At 44.1% G+C, this 24,106-nt stretch overlaps 1 protein-coding gene across 1 annotated transcript in view; it reads left to right on the forward strand.

Moving 5' to 3' along the window:
• Positions 1 to 24,106, forward strand: part of LOC135541615 (mitochondrial S-adenosylmethionine carrier protein-like) — a 75,847-nt gene that overhangs the window by 36,766 nt on the left and 14,975 nt on the right. The window contains exons 4-5 of the mRNA XM_064967924.1: positions 701 to 805; positions 958 to 992. Of these exons, the coding sequence (XP_064823996.1) occupies positions 701 to 805; positions 958 to 992 (140 nt within the window). The remainder of the gene's footprint in view (positions 1 to 700; positions 806 to 957; positions 993 to 24,106) is intronic.

Raw genomic sequence — 24,106 nt, forward strand, 5'->3', positions numbered from 1 at the left:
TCCCCTCTGCGGAGTGAGATTTCCTCGGTGATGGTAACGACAGCCGTCTCGCATCCAGGGGAGTCAGGGGTACGGTGCGGGGGGCTCCTCACCTCCCTCAGTCTGGGAGATTGCTTCCTGTTACCGGTGCTCCCCAGTATTTCCGCCCCATGCAGCATTAATGGGAAATCAATCGGAGGAGCCCAGCCTTAACCGAGCAGGAGGCAGCAGCCATAAATATTCATGTCCATTTTGAGAAGTTGTTTGCACTCCATATTTCTGTTGACACATGGGGTCTGTGTTGGCATTTGTATCTGGAGGTATGAGGAGTGGTGGGCCGGAGGGGTATGTGTGTTTTGCAGAGGGACACAGATGGGCAATGAGGCAGTGACAGTGACCTGTTTACCTGCTGCTCAGGTGTCATGTGATTAAGAGTTGGTTTGTCAGTCACACAGGTCAGGGCTGGGTCATTAAAATTTTTCAAAGGAGCAGCAGGCCTATACTAACACAAACACCAGGTAGTCTATTCCCCTTTGCTGTCTGGTAGCTTACACTTTTCTCTTAATCTAAATCAAACATACAGTGCAGGGGAATAGATAACAATTGCATTTCTCATCTGTTTAACTGTTCGTTACGTGTGTGTGTTTCTCTGTGTGTATGTGTGTGTTTTTGTGTGTATGATCTGTTCTGGGTGTTGTGATGTCCTATGTTCCTCCTCTAGGTCCCATGTCTGATCAGGGTGCTAACTGAGGAGGTGAAGCAGAGGACTCAGGCCTTGCTGTCCTCCAACACCTACCAGGTGCTGCAGGCCACCCTCAGAGAAGAGGTTAGTCTACACCACGACCCATCAACGCCAGCACATTTCTTTTTCCATTCTCTCCATGTGCTCCATGCATGTGTGTGTGTGTATCCAGACAGTGTTTGTGGGTGTGCGTGTGTGTCCTAAGTAGATATAACAAATATCTTGTCTCTGTACAGGGTGTCAGAGGCTACGGGAGTGCGGTACACAGAGAGGTAGGTCTATTCTACCACACACACCTTCCCTTCTACACTGACTTGAACAAAAGTGCATCAAAGCTTTCATGTTGCATTAGCCTCCATCAAACATCATTGGCAAGATCATGGACTCCTCTTGATATGTTTTTTTGGCAGGTGTACCAGTATGCTTGTGTGTATGCAGCCTATACCACCATAACATGTCAGGTACTGTACTTGTAGAATGAGACTATTCAGAATGGATTAATTCATGATAACTGCGTGAAAGATGGTTTTATTTTCTCCCATTATTCTGAAAGTGTTCTAAATCCCCCTGGGCAGAGAGGGAAGTGGATGGAAACACTGAACTCTTGTTTTTTTCTCTGTTTCATTTTGCACAATTACTTAACCGAGACCAGTTCCATCTGTTTGAATCGCTTGATTAATTCAAGTAATTAGAGACGTTATAAATGCAAAACAAAATGAGGAGAAAAAAAAGCAGAGATTGAACATTGAAGCAGTCCCCTTGATGAAGGCTCACCTTTGTAATGGAGTGCCCACTCTGCTCCCTCTCGTTCTTTGATTCATTATCTGCTGGTTAATTGCCCCTGCAGAGGTAATGTCTCATGGATTCAGGCACGTTGCACACCTCACATTTATCTCCACCATAGGTTTTTCTTCTTCTTCTTTCTCATTTTCAATAGATTGAGAAAGAAACAGAGAGAGGGAAGAAAAGTTGTATATGAAGGTGACACTCGTTTTTCTGTCTCTTTTTTGGGGTAATATAGTCCCCTACTGCTGTGCTAGCCTGTTCTTATTTTCTGCCTCACTAAACCGATGTTATTCACACAAATTCCATCTGGACAGGGAGGGAAAAAAGGACAACAAGGCTCTCTGATTTCTCCAAGGGGATGTGAATAAATGAATACATTTGGAGGCTGGTGCCCGGCCTCTGTGCATACTAAGGGCCAGATGAAACAGGCGGGGAGAGAGGCAGAGGAGCGCCTGGGATCCTCCTCGCGATTGGCTTTGACGTGTGTCAGGAAGGTAATTCATTTTCTCAGCCGGCTATCCGCTATCTCATCCTGCTCGGCGACCCTGTCAAGATAACTTTATTTAGCTTGAGCGGCGCTCCCCCAGCACGGCCATCTAATTGGGGTCCTCTCTATGATGTAGATTCATTAAGAATCCTTCAGAAGTGATTTCTGATAGCAAAGATCTCACAGGTTACGGCAGGAAGGGAGTGTGGCTGTGTCCAGAGTGAGGGGTTACACAAATAGGGAGTGTTGGAGAACTGATTCACAACTGGCATGATTATGTTAGGTAGCACATCAGCTTTCTTATATATATATATATAGATATATAGTACCATTCAAAAGTTTGGACCTACTCATTCTAGGGTTTTTCTTTATTTTTATTACTTTCTACATTGTAGAATAATAGTGAAGACATTAAAACTATGAAATAACACATTATGTAGTAACTAAAAAAGTTTTAAACAAATCTAAATATATTCTAGATTTTAGGTTCTTCGAAGTAGCCACCATTTGCCTTGAAGACAGCTTTGCACACTCTTTGCATTCTTTCAACCAGCTTCAGGAAGAATGCTTTTCCAACAGTCTTGAAGGAGTTCCCACATATGCTGAGCACTTGTTGGCTGCTTTTCCTTCACTCTGCGGTCCAACTCATCCCAAACCATCTCAATTGGGTTGAGGTCAGGTGATTGTGGAGGCCAGGTCATCTGATGCAGCACTCCATTACTCTCCTTGGTCAAATAGTCCTTACACAGCCTGGAGGTGTGTTGGGTCATTGTCCTGTTGAAAAACAAATGATAGTGGGACTAAGTGCCAACCAGATGGGATGGCATATCGCTGCAGAATGCTGTGGTAGCCATGATGGTTAAGTGTACCTTGAATTCTAAATGAATCCCTGACAGTGTCACCAGCAAAGCACCACTACACCATCACACCACTTTCTCCAAGCTTCACGGTGGGAACCAGACATGCAGAGATCATCCATTCACCTACTCTGCGTCTCACAAAGACACGGAGGTTGGAACCAAAAATCTCAAATTTGGACAGATTTCCACATGTCTAATGTCCATTGCTCGTGTTTCATGAACCAAGCAAGTCTCTTCTTCTTATTGGTGTTCTTTAGTTGTGGTTTCTTTGCAGCAATTCGACCATGAAGGCCTGATTCACGCAGTCTCCTCTGAAAAGTTGATGTTGAGATGTATCTGTTACTTGAACTCTGTGAAGCATGTATTTGGGCTGCAATCTGAGGTGCACTTAACTCTAATTGTAACGGTTCTCCTCGTCATCTGAGGAAGAGTAGTCAAGATCGGTCCAATGCGCAGCGTGGTAGGTGTCCATGTTAATATTTAATAAATCAACTGAACACTGAATAACAAAACAACAAAGAGCGTGAACGAAACAGTTCTGTAAGGTGCAAACACACAAAACAACTACCCACAAATCAAATGGGAAAAACAGGCTACAGGCTACAGGCAAAGACAACGATTGACAACTGCCTCTGATTGAGAACCATACCAGGCCAAACACATAGAAAACCAAAACTAGAACAACACATAGAATGCCCACCCCAACTCACGCCCTGACCAACCTAAACAAGAAACATAACAAAGGAACTAAGGTCAGGAAGTGACACTAATGAACTTATCCTCTGCAGCAGAGATAATTCTGGGTCTTCCTTTCTTGATGCGGTCCTCGTGAGAGCCAGTTTCATCGTAGCTCTTAATGTTTTTTTGCAACTGCACTTGAAGAAACTTTCTTGAATGTCCTTGGCATTTTCTGGATTGACTGACCTTCATGTCTTAAAGTAATGATGGACACTCCTTCCTCTTTGCCTATTTGGTTACTACATGGTTCCATATGTGTTACTTCATACAATGTAGAAAATAGTCAAATAAAGAAAAACCCTTGAATGAGTAGGTGTGTCCAAACTTTTGGCTGGTACTGTATATTTGATGTATACTTGTACATGGTTTATCTTTGTAAAGCTGAGGTATCATTAAAGTTTCAGACAGATCCAGTATGAAATAGCCTTAAATGAGAAATCCGGCTCAAGCAAAGTGATTTTGATTTGTCTGTGCAAAAAAAAAGCACTTAATTTAATCTAAATATAAGTTGTGGTGAGTCATTATTTAGGATTCCTATGCACTAGGCTGTTAAGTGCATTTGTTGTCCATTTAGATCAGTGATTCATTGTAAAGCCCAGTAAATCACCACAAGCAGTAGTATGCAAATGTATGTGGTAAATACTTCTAATTAAGCCCTTGCTTAGGTCTTTTGTTTATGTACTTTGGCATGTTCCTCAGTTTGGGTGGTTTTTGATGTTCTCTCTTCACCACCTCTGTTCAGAGTACTGCTTCTCTTCATCACTAGACGGAGAGTATTCCACTCAGACTCTTCTGTTCCATTTTACATGAACATTTGAGTTCTTATCCAGAGCGACATACATTTGGAGTATTCATCTTAAGGTAGCTAGGTGAGACAATCCTATATCACATTTGAACTTAGAACATTTTTCCTCAGAAAAGTCAAGTGTTATGTATGTATTTTCTATTTATGTATTGCTGCTCTGTACACAAGCCCTCTCTTTCCTCTCCAAACTGGCTTATGACATTATGAGTACCAATCACCCTAATGAAATTGCTAAACTTTTGTCTGCATGACAATAGTGGACATTTTGGATGGAGTGCCCATATACTCTTGGCCTGAAGCATAATATTTGATCTAGGAGTTAATCTAGACTGCTTCAATTTATTTTTGTGTGATGAACGTCACTTATGTTATTTGATAGTAATTTAGTCATTTGCTAGTTTGCGCTGAGGAAGGGCTGCGTAAGTGAAGCAGACAGTCATTGCTCTGATAAGGTGGATTGACGGAGCTGTGTTATCCTCTCCAGCCATCAAGCACAACTCCACACTCTTTCTCTCTCTCTCCCTCTCTCCTTCTCTCCCTCTCTTTCTCTCTCTTGCTCTCTCACTTGCTCACTCGTTGTCCCGGTCTCTGTCTTTCATTCTTTCCTTCTTTCTTTCTCTCTTCCCCGTCTTTCTCTCCCCATATCTCTAACCCCACTGTGGGGTCTACTTCTGCTCTAGAGAGTTGCTGTTGGAGAGAAAGAGTGACAGAGAGAAAGGGAGAGAGATCCAAAAAGCTAATATTTGTAGAGAGAGTGAGAGAGTGAGTGACCTATCTTTGGTGCGTCTGTCTGACAGGAACAAAAGTGGGATGATTTATGTTTCCTCGGTCCTCCTCCCAACAACACAGGGCTGGAACAGCCGCCTGAAAGCACTGAACTGACAGACAACCTACAGCCAGCCTCTCTCTCTCTTTTGCTCTCTTTCTCTCTATGCGTCAGCAGACAGGAGCTGGCAACCAGCTCAGAGAGAGCAACCAGTCTTAACAAACACCTCCACTCCTCTTGTTCTGTTCCCCTCTCTCCGTCTTGTGTCTCTCTGAAATAACTCATATGTAACTAGAAGTTGTCACCAAAGTAAATACAGTTTAACATGTAAAAAGGGTAACTTTGACTACAGAAATAACTCCTCTCTTTTCCCTCTCGTGCTACTCCCCTTGCACAAGCCCTCACCCTCATTTTCTCCCTCAAACACTGTTGACATGAGAGGGCCTTTGGCCCCTGAGGCCCAGGTCTAAACCCACGCCCAATTTGTTTGAATTACTCTGTCGTTTACCTTCCTGCTCTGCCTTCGTCACACTGGATTGTGCTGCAAACAGGTGGAACGTATGGTAGTGAGTGTGTGTGTGTACTGATGCATGTCTTATGTATGCGTGTCCGATTTGGTACACTAACAATGGTGTTATATTTCCACTTTTGTTATGATTGAAATGAAGTCCCTAAACAAGCGTATGACAGACATGACCCTTCTGTGGCTCTTTGGAGAGAGTCCATGTTTGTCCGTGTGGCACATTTCGAGAAAAGAGGTGAGGAGAAGAATACAAGAAAAGAGAGGAGACAATCATGCAGTTTTCTGTTCCTGTGCTCAGTGATCCATATGGGCTAGTGTTTATATACCCTCATCCATATCTGGCACTCGCTGGCACAGAGCGAGACTGGAGAGAGTATGTGAGCCAGGGAAGATTTACTCTGCACTTGCTGTTGTTTACTGCTGGACGGTTGGACTGTATATCTACTCCCGGGTTCCCCTCACTAACGTCAATATCTACAGTCCGAAATATTCCCAACACCCCCAAACAAAAAGGGCTGGTACACATGTAACTGTAGGGAAATGTAACTTGGTGTTGTAGTTTAGAAGATGGAGTCTTATGGTTTCACATCTGCTTGTACATTGCTCTGTTTAGTCACACAATGGTATCAATTAGCGTTGGAGGCCTGGTCTATTTAATAGGCCCTGTTGACCTTTGTGTGCTTGACCTTTGGCCTGACCTGGCTGTGTGTGTAGAAGTCAGTGTGTTGTGTGTGCGTATGATGTGTGTGTGTGTGTGTGTGAGAGAGAGCGAGAGAGAGAGAGCGAGCGAGAGAGAGAGAGAGAGAGAGAGAGAGAGAGAGAGAGAGAGAGAGAGAGAGAGAGAGAGGGGAGAGTGTGGATGGTAGAGGTGTAGGGTGTGTGTGGGGTGAGGCGACCATGTGTGTTTGGGGAGGTATCTGGTGTCAGCACATATTTGGAGCTGGTATTACCCGTGCAGACAGGCTGAGGAAGAGGAGACACAGCTGTTGCATGCTGCTCCTACCAGGCAAGCAGGAACCAACCTTCACACTACAACCTCCTCATTTCCCTTAGAACCTCCACCCTGCTGGGACCAGCTCTGTCTGATAATCCATCCCCCACTGGAGCAGTTTGCCTGAGCTGACTCACCATCATCACCTGGATTAGCACCCCATGTTTATACCCACTAACCATGTGTACCAATGTATTTGTTGAGGGAGTAGACATGAAGCTATCGACGTTGAAAGAGCATCAGAAACCACACTAAGTAGGCAAATAGAATGAGATCAGAGGCATCATAAAAAGGCATCATTGGATAAAACATAGAATGGAATTGCATGGTCAGAATGATGGAATTTGCAAAGCCTTTACTAACTCACTTTCTGGACTGAAAGTTATAGCCTGTAGTACACATTGAAATGAACTGGTCTGAGGAATACTCATTTTGATTTAACAATTAAAGGATGTCTTGTTGAAACCTTTCGTCTTCTGTTGGTAGCCTAACCCATTAACAGACTTCTGTTGGTAGCCTAACCCATTAACAGACTTCTGTTGGTAGCCTAACCCATTAACAGAGGTATGTCGGTAGCCTAACCCATTAACAGACTTCTGTTGGTAGCCTAACCCATTAACAGACTTCTGTTGGTAGCCTAACCCATTAACAGAGGTATGTCGGTAGCCTAACCCATTAACAGAGGTATGTCGGTAGCCTAACCCATTAACAGACTTCTGTTGGTAGCCTGACTTCTCGGTAGCCTAACCCATTAACAGAGGTATGTCGGTAGCCTAACCCATTTAACAGACTTCTGTTGGTAGCCTAACCCATTAACAGACTTCTGTCGGTAGCCTAACCCATTAACAGAGTTCTGTCGGTAGCCTAGCCCATTAACAGACTTCTGTTGGTAGCCTAACCCATTAACAGAGGTATGTCGGTAGCCTAACCCATTAACAGAGTTCTGTAGGTAGCCTAACCCATTAACAGACTTCTGTTGGTAGCCTAACCCATTAACAGAGGTATGTCGGTAGCATTTAACAGACTAAACCCATTAACAGACTTCTGTTGGTAGCCTAACCCATTAACAGAGTTCATTAACAGAGTTCTGAGGTCTGTCGGTATTAACAGACCTAACCCATTAACAGACTTCTGTTGGTAGCCTAACCCATTAACAGAGGTATGTCCCATTAACAGGTAGCCTAACCCATTAACAGAGGTATGTCGGTAGCCTAACCCATTTAACAGACTTCTGTTGGTAACCCATTAACAGACTTCCTAAACCCATTAACAGAACCCATTAACAGAGGTATGTCGGTAGCCTTTAACAGACCATTAACAGAGGTATGTCGGTAGCCTAACCCATTAACAGACTTCTAACCCATTTAACAGACTTCTGTTGTAGCCTAACCCATTAACAGAGTTCTGTCGGTAGCCTAACCCATTAACAGAGTTCTGTTGGTAGCCTAACCCATTAACAGAGGTATGTCGGTAGCCTAACCCATTAACAGACTTCTGTCGGTAGCCTAACCCATTAACAGAGTTCTGTCGGTAGCCTAACCCATTAACAGACTTCTGTTGGTAGCCTAACCCATTAACAGAGGTATGTCGGTAGCCTAACCCATTAACAGACTTCTGTTGGTAGCCTAACCCATTAACAGAGTTCTGTTGGTAGCCTAACCCATTAACAGACTTCTGTTGGTAGCCTAACCCATTAACAGAGGTTGGTAGCCTAACCCATTAACAGACTTCTGTGAGGTATGTCGGTAGCCTAACCCATTAACAGAGTTCTGTCGGTAGCCTAACCCATTAACAGACTTCTGTTGGTAGCCTAACCCATTAACAGAGGTATGTAACCCATTAACAGAGTTGTCTAGAGGTATAAACCCATTAACAGACTTCTGTTGGTAGCCTAACCCATTTAACAGAGTTCTGTTGGTAGCCTAACCCATTAACAGAGTTCTGTCGGTAGCCTAACCCATTAACAGACTTCTGTTGGTAGCCTAACCCATTAACAGACTTCTGTTGGTAGCCTAACCCATTAACAGAGGTATGTCGGTAGCCTAACCCATTTAACAGACTTCTTTAACAGACTTCTGGTAGCCTTTAACCCATTTAACAGACTTCTGTTGGTAGCCTAACCCATTAACAGAGTTCTGTCGGTAGCCTAACCCATTAACAGACTTCTGTTGGTAGCCTAACCCATTAACAGAGGTATGTCGGTAGCCTAACCCATTTAACAGACTTCTGTTGGTAGCCTAACCCATTTAACAGACTTCTGTTGGTAGCCTAACCCATTAACAGACTTCTGTTGGTAGCCTAACCCATTAACAGAGGTATGTCGGTAGCCTAACCCATTAACAGACTTCTGTTGGTAGCCTAACCCATTTAACAGACTTCTGTCCCTAACCCATTTAACAGACTTCTGTTGGTAGCCTAACCCATTTAACAGACTTCTGTTTAACAGAGTAGTCCCTAACCCATTAACAGAGTTCCTAACCCATTTAACAGACTTTGGTAGCCTAACCCATTAACAGAGTTCTGTATGTTAACAGGTAGCCTAACCCATTAACAGACTTCTGTCGGTAGCCTAACCCATTAACAGACTTCTGTTGGTAGCCTAACCCATTAACAGAGTTCTGTTGGTAGCCTAACCCATTTAACAGACTTCTGTTGGTAGCCTAACCCATTTAACAGACTTCTGTTGGTAGCCTAACCCATTAACAGAGGTATGTCGGTAGCCTAACCCATTAACAGAGGTATGTCGGTAGCCTAACCCATTTAACAGACTTCTGTTGGTAGCCTAACCCATTTAACAGACTTCTGTCGGTAGCCTAACCCATTAACAGAGGTATGTCGGTAGCCTAACCCATTTAACAGACTTCTGTTGGTAGCCTAACCCATTTAACAGACTTCTGTTGGTAGCCTAACCCATTTAACAGACTTCTGTTGGTAGCCTAACCCATTAACAGAGTTCTGTTGGTAGCCTAACCCATTAACAGAGTTCTGTTGGTAGCCTAACCCATTAACAGAGGTATGTTGGTAGCCTAACCCATTAACAGAGGTATGTCGGTAGCCTAACCCATTAACAGAGTTCTGTTGGTAGCCTAACCCATTAACAGAATTCTGTTGGTAGCCTAACCCATTAACAGAGGTATGTTAACAGAGTAGTTGGTAGCTAACCCATTTAACAGACTTCTGTTGGTAGCCTAACCCATTTAACAGACTTCTGTTGGTAGCCTAACCCATTAACAGAGTTCTGTTGGTAGCCTAACCCATTAACAGAGGTATGTCGGTAGCCTAACCCATTAACAGAGGTATGTCGGTAGCCTAACCCATTTAACAGACTTCTGTTGGTAGCCTAACCCATTTAACAGACTTCTGTTGGTAGCCTAACCCATTAACAGAGTTCTGTTGGTAGCCTAACCCATTAACAGAGGTATGTCGGTAGCCTAACCCATTAACAGAGGTCTGTAACAACCCATTAACAGAGTTCTGTTCTGACTTGGTTCTGTTGGTAGCCTAACCCATTAACAGAGTTCTGTCTGTTGGTAGCCTAACCCATTAACAGAGGTATGTCGGTAGCCTAACCCATTTAACAGACTTCTGTTGGTAGCCTAACCCATTAACAGACTTCTGTTGGTAGCCTAACCCATTAACAGACTTCTGTTGGTAGCCTAACCCATTAACAGAGTTCTGTTGGTAGCCTAACCCATTTAACAGACTTCTGTTGGTAGCCTAACCCATTTAACAGACTTCAGAGGTTGGTAGCCTAACCCATTTAACAGACTTCTGTTGGTAGCCTAACCCATTTAACAGACTTCTGTTCTGTTGGTAGCCTAACCCATTAACAGAGTTCTGAGTTGTCGTAGCCTAACCCATTAACAGAGGTAGCCTAACCCATTAACAGACTTCTGTTGTAGCCTAACCCATTAACAGACTTCTGTTGGTAGCCTAACCCATTTAACAGACTTCTGTTGGTAGCCTAACCCATTTAACAGACTCTAGAAGTCTGTGCTAAACTCCTGAATGGTTTTCTGTGTCATGAACATGAAGTCGTCCCTATCAGTGGACGTGATTTATTAACATGACAACACACATCATGATACAGTCACATAAACTGCTCTCCAGCTGAGTGGTAGAATGGGGCTAATTGTGTCTGTCTCACTCAGACCCCTCACATTGGATATTATTGGCCTAGTTTTGCCATGGTTAGAGATGAGAGTTTATGATATCTGTTTATGTAGGCATATCTCCCTCTCTTTTTCATCATTCATCTCTCTGGTTAATGTGGTTGGCAGGACTATGGATGAGGATCTGTGTGCTATGTGCCATACACACACACACTCCCCTCACACACACTCCCAGTGGGATGCAGTTTGGCAGGTACTCCTCTACAGCTCCCGGTGCATATCTGAGAACAAGCCTCGTGGCCTCCGCTAGAACAACAAGCAGAGGTACTGGTGACTAATAGACTTGGATGAGGAGGTGGACTCTGGACGAGTACACAGGCAGGATGGAGACAGACAGACAACCCTTACACAGGGTCAAGGCCCAGAGTCTTATCATTGGCTGGGAGACAGGACACGGTTGTGTTCAGCTGGATGAGGAGAAGAGCATGATGATCCATAGGAGGTTGAGCCACAGGCACCTATGGATCATACATCTCATGGTTATGTGTCTCTGACTTTGCTGCAGAGTATTCCCCATCAGGGAAGTGATTCATAAAGCAGTCCCAGATTGGGTCAGGGCCTGTCACATGTATTTGTGCTCGTGTGTCGATGTAATGGACTCTCTGAAGGGCTGGGCCTGCTTCAGTATCAGCAGTATTAGTGAATTATGTGGGGTGATTGTGTGAGGACTGACTTGATCAACGTTGCTGTCCTTCTGGAGAGGTACTTCATGTGCTAGGATAACCAAACACTGATTAATATTTGTGCCTATTGCATCACTGCTGTAGTTATGTGCATCGGCAGAGTTCACGGTGTTCTATTTAGGCTTATTGACATTCAAAGATGACAGTTGTATTTGACCACGATGAGAGTGTAGAAAATGATGTACTTTACATGTACTCTACATCAGCCTGCACTATGTGTCTTACTACCCATTGATGGGTATTAAACCCAAACTAAAGAGAGTGCAGTGATTATTTGCTTTTCATCCATTTATGACTGTTGCCCAGATCTGAACGATTTCTCGGGGATTTTACCTTTCAGAGAAGCTGCAGGGACACCCTAGCTGGATGTCAGTGTTCATCAGAGCCAGGCCTTTAGGCCAGAGGGAATCTGTTTGTAGCAGACACACACAGGACACAGGGATTCACAACAAATACTCCCACTCTGACATGGTTTTTAATATCTATTATTCTATTATCCAAGGCTAGGAGACAGTTATGTTTGAGCTGATCATTGTTGTCAGGGTCGGTGGTGTGGACGTGACCAACATGGCTGCCGTTAGCGGTCTGTAATGAGCATATCTCTCCAGGTCTCGGGGCTATGTTTGCTTCCCACAATTTTCTGCGTGATTAGCTCAATCCAAGCAGAAAACTATCCAGGCCCCACACATGTGTTTCCAATAAGGACCGTGGGCCTGGTGAGGAACCCAGAGAATCAGAGAGCGGGGAGGGATCTAGAGGGGGAGAGTAGAGAGACTGGAGGGGGGTCAAGAGAATGAGAACAGGGGGAGAGGGTATGAAAGTGGTGGGGGATATAGAGGAGAGAGGGGGAGAGTAGGACAGACTGAAGGGGGGGTCAAGAGACTGAGAACATGGGGAGAGGGTAGGAGAGTGGTGGGGGATATAGAGGAGAGAGGGGGAGAGTAGGACAGACTGGAGGGGGGTCAAGAGAATGAGAACAGGGAGAGAGGGTAGGAGAGTGGTGGGGGATATAGAGGAGAGAGGGGGGAGAGTAGGACAGACTGGAGGGGGGTCAAGAGAATGAGAACAGGGAGAGAGGGTAGGAGAGTGGTGGGGGATATAGAGGAGAGAGGGGGAGAGTAGGACAGACTGGAGGGGGGGGGGGGGTCAAGAGAATGAGAACAGGAGGAGAGGGTAGTAGAGTGGTAGGGGATATAGAGGAGAGAGGGGGGAGAGTAGGACAGACTGGAGGGGGGGGGTCAAGAGAATAAGAACAGGGGGAGAGGGTAGGAGAGTGGTAGGGGATATAGAGGAGACAGGGGGAGAGTAAGACAGACTGGAGGGGGGGTCAAGAGAATGAGAACAGGGGGAGAGGGTAGGAGAGTGGTGGGGGATATAGAGGAGAGAGGGGGGAGAGTAGGTGAGACTGGAGGGGGGGGTCAAGAAAGAAAGAAAGCAATATGTGACTCACCACCTGGATTCGGTCTTAGGTAGCAACATTTGAATTTCTGTTTTTTTACATTGGATAAAATTAGAGACTCAGAGATACAGAATGGTATATCATACACTACAGTTGAGGAAACAACGGGAAAGTAATTCTGCTTTGAAAGTTGATCAACATGTAAATTCACTTTTGAGAACACCGTCTTTCAATGTTTTGGTACTACTATTGGAGAGCCCTTCTTTGTCTACACCCATTCAGCATTGTTCACACCCTCTTAAGCCTTAGCCCCACCCATCTCTTTAAGGGTTGGTCTAACCCAACCCATCTCTCTCTCTAAGAGAGAGAGAACAGCTCACTGAACATTACTCGCCCTATCGCTTTGTCTGTGGTTTCGCGTTCAGAGCGTTGGCCAATAAGTAGGGTTGTTCCGAAAGCTGTGAACTACAGTCAAGCACCCAAGCTAACATTGGCTAGCTACTTCCAGACACATAATGAGAGAACACCTCAATCTGACCGTTTCACTCGCCCTAGCAGAGCTGGTTAGGCTTTTTCACGTTATCCAGGGAGTTGCTGACTGTACCTGTGCTGCTGGCAACAATTGATTGACACTTTGTTGCCAATGTTTACTGACACCGGACATATTCAACGAGTGTGTTGAGCGTTCAAAAATGCATCAGTTATTCTGCGCTCTGGCACACTAAGACGAGTCTTTTGTTTAAAAAATGTAGCTAGATAGGTAAACAATGAATCCCAACGCATTATGCAACATTAGTTAGCAAGCCAACCAGCTAACGTTAGCTAGCTAGCTAACAGTACACTTCAACTTGACATTAGGTTTATGCAGTTTTACTACGCAATACCATTTTTTTAAAGCCGTGTTAAACACGATTACCTAAACATACCGACCAGCTCCAATAGACAGACGCATGCTATATGGTAGGCCAATCCAAACTCCTCTCTCAGCATGCCCAGCACACTCATTATCTCAGCCAATCATAGCTAGCGGGAAGGTTGCTCACTTTTTCTTCGGCTAAATCAACTAGGCTCGTAATTTAACCATTTTATTCGTATTTACAGATGGCAAGTTTGATATTAAAGCACATGAAAGTTCACATGTTCAAAGAGGCATTTCTGCCAAAAAATGCATTTTGATAAAAAATATTTTTTATGTTCCAACAGCTCTCCTGTGAATTTGTGACTTGCAACTTATGCCTAATTTCCTGAATCGGGTCACATAAGCTATACAGACATAGAGGCTGAAGGAATCAATTTCCACCATGCCATGGCTTTATCACCTGAGGATGGGGGGATGGGATGGGAGAGCAGATGATAAATACTGTAAATCTCTATCACTGTAGAGAGACGTTGGGAGGGAGCAGCCTGTAATTAGAGGTTAACCTCACACTCGTTTAACAGCGCAACCACTCTTTCATGAGGGGAAACTGCTTAGTTACACTCCTCTCTCCTCCCTCTATCATCCTGCCTGCTCTCATCCTTCTCATCATCACATGGCCATCTGTTTCAATTTCAGACAATTCAATGTCAAATTGATTAACAGTGTGTTCTTGCCTGGGCACCGTTCAAAGAACATTTTTACTGCATGGATTTGAAAATGAATAACATAGAATAATCCAATCTAGAATAGGTCACACTTTATTTAGATAGTTTGGATAGTGCATCTGTAGATACTCTACAGATGGTCATACTATCCACAAACTATCTGTTGATAAGGAATTGCTTGCTAAGGTTATTGTTAGGTTCAGGTTTAGAATAAGGGGTTAGGTTAAGGTTAAGGTCAGGTCTAGGGTTAGGGTAATATTTTTCTGAAATTCTTTTCTGGAAGTAAGCTCCCGTATTTCTGAAGCATGGATGTGTAACCTCGTTCAGGGGTTCTCAAACGTTGTGGGTCCGGGGAGACCTTTGTGATAGCAAATTCATCAGGGACCCCTTATAACTCGAGGGAGATAGAAATATTATTGAAGGAGTTTTACTTCGGCAGTGCATGGCCAGAGGAACCAAGTCTCAGGCCCTGGGAAGGAACATTTTAAAGACCCACCTCTTGGTGTCAGTGATCAAATGGAGCAGTTTTCAAGCTAATTTTCTGCAATTCCACACTCCTCTGTTTTGGCAAAAAAAAGCTGAAGGAATGGGCCTGAAGAAATAACCACTCTCAAATTCATAGACAGAGCTATGGACGCAAGGACTGACCATCCATGATATCAAAATGATAGTTTTAACCATCTACATTGTTTACAAACATTGGCTTAAAACAAACTTATATTTTGGTTTCTGATGGGGTATAACAGTTGAACTATGCTCAGAAGTTATATTCTCTACGAATCATTGGGTGTATCATGCTATTCCATACCAAAAATGGATGTAGCAACTAAGGATTCTAGCTTTAAATTACGGTGCATTTATGCAAAAAAAATACAATAAGTATTAAGTTGAAAAATGTATAATTGGTGGAGCACTGTGGATACCAATATCCCAGTGATCCTCCCAGGCCCATGTTGCCCAGTGTTCAGAACATAAATTGTATATAATATTACATTGTATTGTATTGTAATATACCCTCTAAACTTGTTCCACGGATTCCTTGGCCAAAATGAGTTTAATCGGTTAAACCTCTGCGTGCCCCACTTTGAGAACCCCTGGCCTAGTTGTTCTCTAGAGGCTATAGTGCTGTGACATTGGCCAGATGGTGGCACCTGCTGCAGGCTGAGAGCCCTGGTCCCTCTTCTCTGGCCCTGTGGGCCCCCACCAGCTTGGCCTGGCCTGGGAGAGCAAAGCACTGCTGACATGTCTGTTTAGTTTAGCTCAGCTAAAAGCTCGGCTAACAGCTGACCGCCATCTGGAAACATCTGGAACAGCCCATAGGGGTCAGGGGTCAGACAATGATGTAATTATTTTTATGTCGAATGGAGAAGAAAAAATAAAACATTGACTATGTAAGTAACACAGCCTTTCTCACCACACCCCACTGGCTGTGGAACCAGTGAAAGGCTGACTCCATCTGCTTCCCTGGAGCATTCATAGAGTCCTGTAACATTGTAGCTAGGCTAGTAGAGCATCTGCTTCAATACTGAAAGGTAAATGATAGCTCTATCCATCCATCCATGTATCCATCTATCCATCCATCCATCCATCCATCCAGTGATTTCATCATGCTGTTTCAGCCTGTTTCTGAGGGAGTTTTGAACAAGCTTGTTGAGGAGTGATTAGGTCCATGCAATTTGTGGGTTCATACTGTCACTGCCAATCAGACCTGAGCTCTCCTTCTGAAGCGTTGCTATTGCCAGCTGTCCTGAGCTTATCTGATTCCTATAAGCTTTGTACTGTAGTGGAGAGAATGTTTAGATGACCACTATAACAGATACGTGTCCTTTAATAGCATTGAGATGAACCCAACCTTTCCAGACCGCTGTAAGAGAGATGACTTCAGAGAAGCCCTGACCCACAGCTGATTTATGCACAGGTTTTACACCTCTGGAAGAGATGCAGTGTGTGTGTGTGTCTAACAGCTGGATCTCCCTGAAGGCAGTGATTGGTGTGTTAGAATGTTTCTGCTCTGTGTGTCATGGCTCTGGGCTTGGCTCCCACATTGCACTCTGCTGTGTGTTTGAGGGGGATGCGCCAAGCCAGAGGGCTCTGCCTGTCTTTGTGTAGAGTTGACAGAGGTGAAATTACTTGTTCTACCGGACTGAGCAGTATAATCTCTCACCTCAATTTCCCTCTCCCTGGCCCCTCACCTCAGTGTCCCTCTCCCTGGCCCCTCACCTCAGTGTCCCTCTCCCTGGCCCCTCACCTCAGTGTCCCTCTCCCTGGCCCCTCACCTCAGTGTCCCTCTCCCTGGCCCCTCACCTCAGTGTCCCTCTCCCTGGCCCCTCACCACAGTGTCCCTCTCCCTGGCCCCTCACCTCAGTGTCCATCTACCTGGCACCTCACCTCAGTGTCCCTCTCCCTGGCCCCTCACCTCAGTATCCCTCTCCCTGGCCCCTCACCTCAGTGTCCCTCTCCCTGGCCCCTCACCTCAGTTTCCCCCTCCCTGGCCCCTCACCTCAGTGTCCCTCACCCTGGCCCCTCACCTCAGTTTCCCTCTCCCTGGCCCCTCACCTCAGTGTCCCTCTCCCTGGCCCCTCACCTCAGTGTCCCTCTCACTGGCCCCTCACCTCAGTGTCCCTCACCCTGGCCCCTCACCTCAGTGTCCATCTACCTGGCACCTCTCCCCCAACCCTTCTCCTTCATAACCACTCACACCTTTACTGTGTAACCCTCAGATTCTTTCTCAGCTCTCTACCCTTCTACTTTCCCTACTCTCCTTGTCTCCAGGCCTTCAATTCCTTCATTGATATCTTCTCATTCAGCCCCTCATCCCCCTCTCCCTCCAACCTCTCACTCTTCCCCTAGGTCACTCTACCTTATCACCTAAACCCCTGTCTTACTTACTTTCCTACTTACTTCAATGCTCTTAACCTTACCCAGCCTCAATGTCATGTAGCCCCAACACTCTATCCTCACCTCCATGTAGCCCCAGCCCTCTATCCTCACCTCCATGTAGCCCCAGCCCTCTATCCTCACCTCCATACATAAGGGAACATTTCGACATTTTCTGTATGGTTAGTGAGAAAGTCCATATTGCAAATGTACCGTCCCTTACTAGACGTCCGAAAACATTTGTAAAACTCGGGGACGGCGTCGGGCCGAGCGGCAAGGCCAGACCTACCGGGAAGTCATCAAATGAACTTTGTCGGACATTCGGTTTTCGTTTTATAAAATAATCAAATTTTGGTCATTTTTCCGCTATCCCAGAAAATCCAACAAGAGGGCATAAGCAATCAAATTGCAATTTGACAAAACATCACGAATCACGACGGGCCTTATCTCGAAAACTGAAAATATTTCGAAGCCGAAACTTGGTGAGCATAGGCTTGGCATAATGGGCAGGTGGCCCCGAACAAGATGGCGTCTAGGCCTCAACGGTTTTTGAGTTATGGCCATTTTTCTGGGATTAAAGGTCCAAAATGAAAATAGAAAAATTATTTTTTCACTTCACGTCAAAGTCAAGGAGCCTCCGGTGTCAATAAAAAAAAATTAACCATTTATCTATCGTCAATTAAGAGAAATCGCACAATGACAGATTAGTGATGTTCAAATATAGGTGTTTTTTTTCCAACAGTTACAGATCCAGTTGCAGGGTGTTCATACGAATATTTTTAAAGTGTGCTGCGGAGCTCTGCGAGATTTCTGTGATTTTCTATGATTTTCTGAAATAACACACACTCACTAAACCCTCCGTAAATAACTCAGTTCTTAACGTAAAGACTTAAAACTCAGGATTCTGTAAAGGCATACCCCAATCAGGATATGGGTTTATTTATAGCTTCCTGTGCCAACAGGAAGTGCCTTAAATGGTGTCATAGTGGCTTCCAATAGTGGTTTCCAAGGGTTAAAAAGGTCAGATCTTTTCAAAACTTCATATGTGTGATTAGGCAACCCTCCTGAACTGTAAAATCAGTCATTTCTCCCAACAGATGTCAAAGAAAAGCTCTCTCACACACACACACAGCAAGGATGGAGTGACAAAGCGCGGTGCTTAAAGACACAGAGAGCAGGCAATGGCATAAACATAATCCCAAGGCCGTGCCGAGTTCGACGAGATATCCCGCTTGACCGTAGCTCGCTCGGTCTGAGCGCAGCGACCATGAGAAAAGTAGGCCCAAAATGAAGCCTGCACCACAATGTCATTTGATTTTGGGTGACAGAGGCGGAACCGTTAGGTTTAGAAGGACAATTCAACACAGGACTGTTCCTAAGGTCCTCCCAATCTGTGCAAGCCTAACCTTGACCGTGTGGCATTAACCCTTCACAGTTAAAAGAAGGTGTTTACATCAAACAGTTTGCATTGACTTCTCTCCCCATAGGAATACATTGCCTGCTCCTCTAAATTCAACCTGAGGCCTATGTGGGTTATGAATGCCTTATAAACCTGTCTTTGATGACAGTCCATCAGGACACTATGAGGTCTACCTGTGACGATTCTAAGCTTACTGGACCAACCGGAAGTGCTTAAAATCACCCTAAAAGTGTATATCCATACCCTGCCTGCAATTTGATAGACATAGTGCATTCAACCCTGTGTAAATCAGTCAATTCTTAACGTAAAGACTTAAAACTCAGGATTCTGTAATAGAATACCCCAATGGGGATGTGTGTTGAGTTATAGCTTCCTGTGCCAACAGGAAGTGCCATAATTGGTGTCTCATGGGCTGTTTCGAGGGGTTAAAAAAATCAGATCTTTCCAAAACTTCATATATGTGATTAGGCAACCCCCATGAACTGTAAATCAGTCAATTTTCCCATAAAATTTCAAAGGAAAACTAAATCACACACACACACAGCTTGGAAGTAGGGACCCATTGGGGTGCGTAGAGACATACACTCCCTGCATTAGTTAACCTTGTTGGAACTTTTAAAGAACCGTCAGACCTAGAGTTCCGAATCTTTAGAATCCTGTTCTAGACCTCAGGTCGATAGTGCGTGGTGAGTTACATTGCTCTAGAAGGTTCTCAGACCGAGAAACAGCCTCGTACATTTGCAATGACTTCAATTCATTTTGACCATTACGAAAATGGTGACATTTAGAAATGTCCCAGAGTCACAAGACTAGGTGCATTGTGACCGGCTCGGCCCATAGAGACAGAACCCAACGTTTCTGTCCGATAGCTCATTCAAGGACCCCGTAGCAAGTAATTGAAAAAAGTGGATTTTCTGCACCAATTAGGGTTTTACTCGGACACCAAATGACCTATCGAGCCGAAACTTGGGATTCGGGGTCGCCTCAGCTAGGCCTACACATAACACAAGAAATGGACCCGCAGCTAGAACGTAACTACGTGTTTTATGTTTTTTTTATGGTTTGAACCGAAGGCGTTGTGAATTTTGGGCCAGCTCTGAAGTATGTGATACTTGGCTACTAAACGAGTTGGGAAAAGTGGGTTTGGTGTCAGTTTGTATCAGTTTGGTGTCAGAATGATATCAAATTGACTGATGGATGGTGACTTGCTGGTGACTCTTGTCCATTTGCAATATGTTTAAACAGTGAGGTACCATCACCAAAAGTGACATTCTGAAATCAACCCTAACGAGCGATGGAGAGGTACCAGAATCACTGCCCAGCCATCCCGAGTTCATCGGGCCAGTCAATTTGGAATTCCTGCACGATTTTTATGGCATGACAAATTCGTGATGGTGAATGCCCAGTTAACCATATTGCAAATGCACAGTGACTTTGCAAGAGTGAGAAAACATAAACAAATGGACATTCTGAAATCAACCCTAACGAGCGATGGAGAGGTACCAGAATCACTGCCCAGCCATCCCGAGTTCATCGGGCCAGTCAATTTGGAATTCCTGCACGATTTTTATAGCATGACAAATTTGTGATGGTGAATGCCCAGTTAACCATATTGCAAATGCACAGTGACTTTGCAAGAGTGAGAAAACATAAACAAATGGACATTCTGAAATCAACCCTAACGAGCGATGGAGAGGTACCAGAATCACTGCCCAGCCATCCCGAGTTCATCGGGCCAGTCAATTTTGCATTCCTGCACGATTTTTATAGCATGACAAATTCGTGATGGTGAATGCCCAGTTAACCATATTGCAAATGCACAGTGACTTTGCAAAAGTGAGAAAACATAAACAAATGGACATGATGAAATCAACACCACGAGTGATGGAAAGGAACAACAATCACTGCCCGGCCATCCCAAGTTCATCATGCCAGTCAATTTTGCATTTCTGCAGGATTTTTGAGCATGTCAAATTTCTTATGACATTTGGCCCCCACAAAACATATGCCTTACGCACAAGTAAAAAAAAAAAAATTATGATAATAAAATATGACTAAAGTATGTTGATACAGTTCTTATTTGTGTGTAATTGACATAAAATTCTAAAGAGTTTCGAAAAATGGTCCAGAAAGCACTTTTTAAGGGTGTGTGAAGTTTTTTATAAAATTTAGCTATTTTTGACTTTTGACTTCCTATGAAATCATATTCCAAATGGAGAAAACATATGCCTAATGCACAAGTAAAAAAAATAAAAAATTATGATAATAAAATATGACTAAAGTATGTTGATACAGTTCTTATACGTGTGTAATTTACACAAAATTTGAAAGAATTTCGAAAAACGGTCCAGATGGCACTTTTTAAGGGGTGTGTGAATTTTTTTATGAAATTTAGCAATTTTTGACTTTTGACTTTTGACTTCCTATGAAATCATATTGCAAATGGACAAAACATGTGCCTTATGCGCAAGTAATAAAAAAAAATGATGATAATAAAATTGGACAAAAGTATATTCATACAGTTCTTACACATGTGTAATTGACAAAAAAAGCGAAAGAATTTCGAAAAATGGTCCAGAAAGCACTTTTTTAAGGGGTGATAAGTTTTTGACAAAAAATTCATTTTTTCAAAATTTGGCTTTTGGATGTTGACTTGGGGCCCATTTCCTATATGAAAAACCACGGTGGAGTGCACACGCCACCTGTTGGATTTTTGAAGTGTTACAACTGGCAATTGCCATATGGCATTTGCAAAACATTTTGCATGAATCAACGCCGATTTGGGTGGTATTGTCCATCGTGTACATGGTTTGTACTATGCCAATGTTTTCCCATTGATTTTTGTCCATTTCAGGGGGGTATTCCCTTACATGTAGCCCCAGCTCTCTATCCTCACCTCCATGTAGACCCAGCCTTCTATCCTCACCACCATGTAGCCCCAGCCCTCTATCCTCACCTCCATGTAGACCCAGCCCTCTATCCTCGCCTCCATGTAGCCCCAGCCCTCTATCCTCACCTCCATGCTGCCCCAGCCCTCTATCCTCACCTCCATGCAGCCCCAACCCTCTATCCTCACCTCCATACTGCCCCAGCCCTCTATCCTCACCTCCATGTATCCCCAGCCCTCTCTCCTCACCTCCATGCAGCCCCAGCCCTCTATCCTCACCTCCATGTAGCCCCAGCCCTCTATCCTCACCTCCATGCAGCCCCAGCCCTCTATCCTCACCTCCATGTAGCCCCAGCCCTCTATCCTCACCTCCATGCTGCCCCAGCCCATCCAGGCCTTCAGGCGGCTGTAGATCTCTTCCTAGCTGTCAGCACCTAATTGGTTGGCCCAGAGGGCATCATGTGCCATACCACAGGATAATTAATTGGCTACCTAACAGACTCCCTCTGACATCATTGGCACTGCAGTGAAAGGTGCTTTGCCTGCATGCCTAGAAAACCCTTCAATTTTGAGTGAGTGTGAGCTGACTGTCTGTTACTACTGTCCGGGGTTAAATTGGGCCGGGTTCGACACCTGGTACTTATGATCCAAAATGAGAGTCAGGCGGCGTTGAATACCTTTGGTTATTTGAATTATCTAATGAAAAATTGTTGTCCACATTTCATTTTCCACAGCCAAAAACAAGAGTAAGCAACAGCTAAATAAGACAAACCCATAGTAGAATAGTTGACCTATTCAGTTGTTTAGCCTGCAGTATTTTATGCAAGAACATAAGATTCCTCTCAAGGCGCATTCAAATGGTGAGAGCCGCGTAGGGTGAGAATTATGCTCCACATGCCCAGTTACTGTGCAACATTCGTATTGCAGTAGTGGGAAAACACACATTTGAAAGCAGTTTTTAGGCCACTGCTGAAAGAGGAGGATCACAGAGCTTTCTAGTGTAACTAGGCAACGTTTAACTCTTAAATCCAAGAACTGAGTCAAATATACCATTTTAGAACTGGTGTGTTTAGCAGCAGCGTGAGTTATGCTCGCTGGCGCTCGTCTATGGCGTCGATGGGGTTGCATGTGTGGGGAGGACCGGGACTAAATGTAGGCTCACACTGGTCAGGTGTAACAGATAGACCTACATTATATTCACAGTGCGTGATCCTTTGTTGGCTTGAGTACCAGTGGAATGTTGCTTTGGGGACATTCGAGTCATCATCAATATGTTGCTACCCACTGGACACCACATGTCATTCCAACGTGGGATTTGGGGTTCATATTTGAGATGCAGATCAAGGCGATTTCAGCCTTTAACCAGCCACTCAAAAAACAGCCAGAAGTTTGTTGAATTACCAAATGTGTTATCACTGTGCTTTCAACCATCTAAAAGATGGGAATACAATGTCAAAGATGTTTGTATTTATACAGCAACAACATAATGTGTTATCACTGTGCTTCATCTAATAGCACAACCAAATGACCTGGATTGCAGATGAGATCACATTGAAAGTACAAAGTGCAAGTGATCATTGCTGTTCGAGATTCTGCGCAGCAATTGTGAAGATCTCCACAAACCTGCGACTTTTGCGTGCTGTCTTGAACATGCACACTTTCTATGATTCCGTAAGAAGACATTTATAGTTACATGAGGCTAACCTCAAAATATGCCCATGGGTGTGCTACTCATTTTGAAGTTGAATAAATACTGTTTAATCAGTTTGTAAGACAGTCTTAACTTTAGGTTATTTACTGTATGAGAAAATTATTATTGAATTGTTGCCTGGTTGACAACGCAACCAAATATCAAAATTTAAAGGATATCTAATGCTTGGATAGTTTCATGTGAGCCACTGGCTTAATCCTGTTCTTTAACTTTTCGGTTTAGGTGGAGACGTGAATCAAACGTATAATTTCTTAACTTGTCGACAAGTTAACAAAAGTGTAACTGAATTGTGTTTGGTTGTCAACATAACCAAATATCAACATTTGAAGGAGATGTGTCTTTTCTCTCCCATCCAGTGTTGCTATGTGCTTACGTGCCCTTGGACTAGGAACCCCCCCACCCCCAAAATCCCAATTTAACCACTGATTACCGTACTCTATAGGTCAGTGTGTATAACCTAGTTTTTTACCTGTGTTGAGGATATTTGTAATTGAAAGACAGGAATATCCATTTTTAGCTCATGTGCATCAGATGCAGAATGTGAGTGTTTCTCCAAGTCTCACATTAGCAACAACCTGCTGCTGACTGCATGGTTCACTGGAGGTTGTGGAGCAACAGCCTCAAACGCAAGTGCTTTGTTGATAAGGGAGTGGCTTGTCTCTTTTCTCTGCCTTCTTCTGGTAGTGTATCAGGCGT

This window comes from Oncorhynchus masou, chromosome 6 (genome assembly GCF_036934945.1).
Source record: "Oncorhynchus masou masou isolate Uvic2021 chromosome 6, UVic_Omas_1.1, whole genome shotgun sequence".
NCBI classification, from domain to species: Eukaryota; Metazoa; Chordata; class Actinopteri; order Salmoniformes; family Salmonidae; genus Oncorhynchus; species Oncorhynchus masou.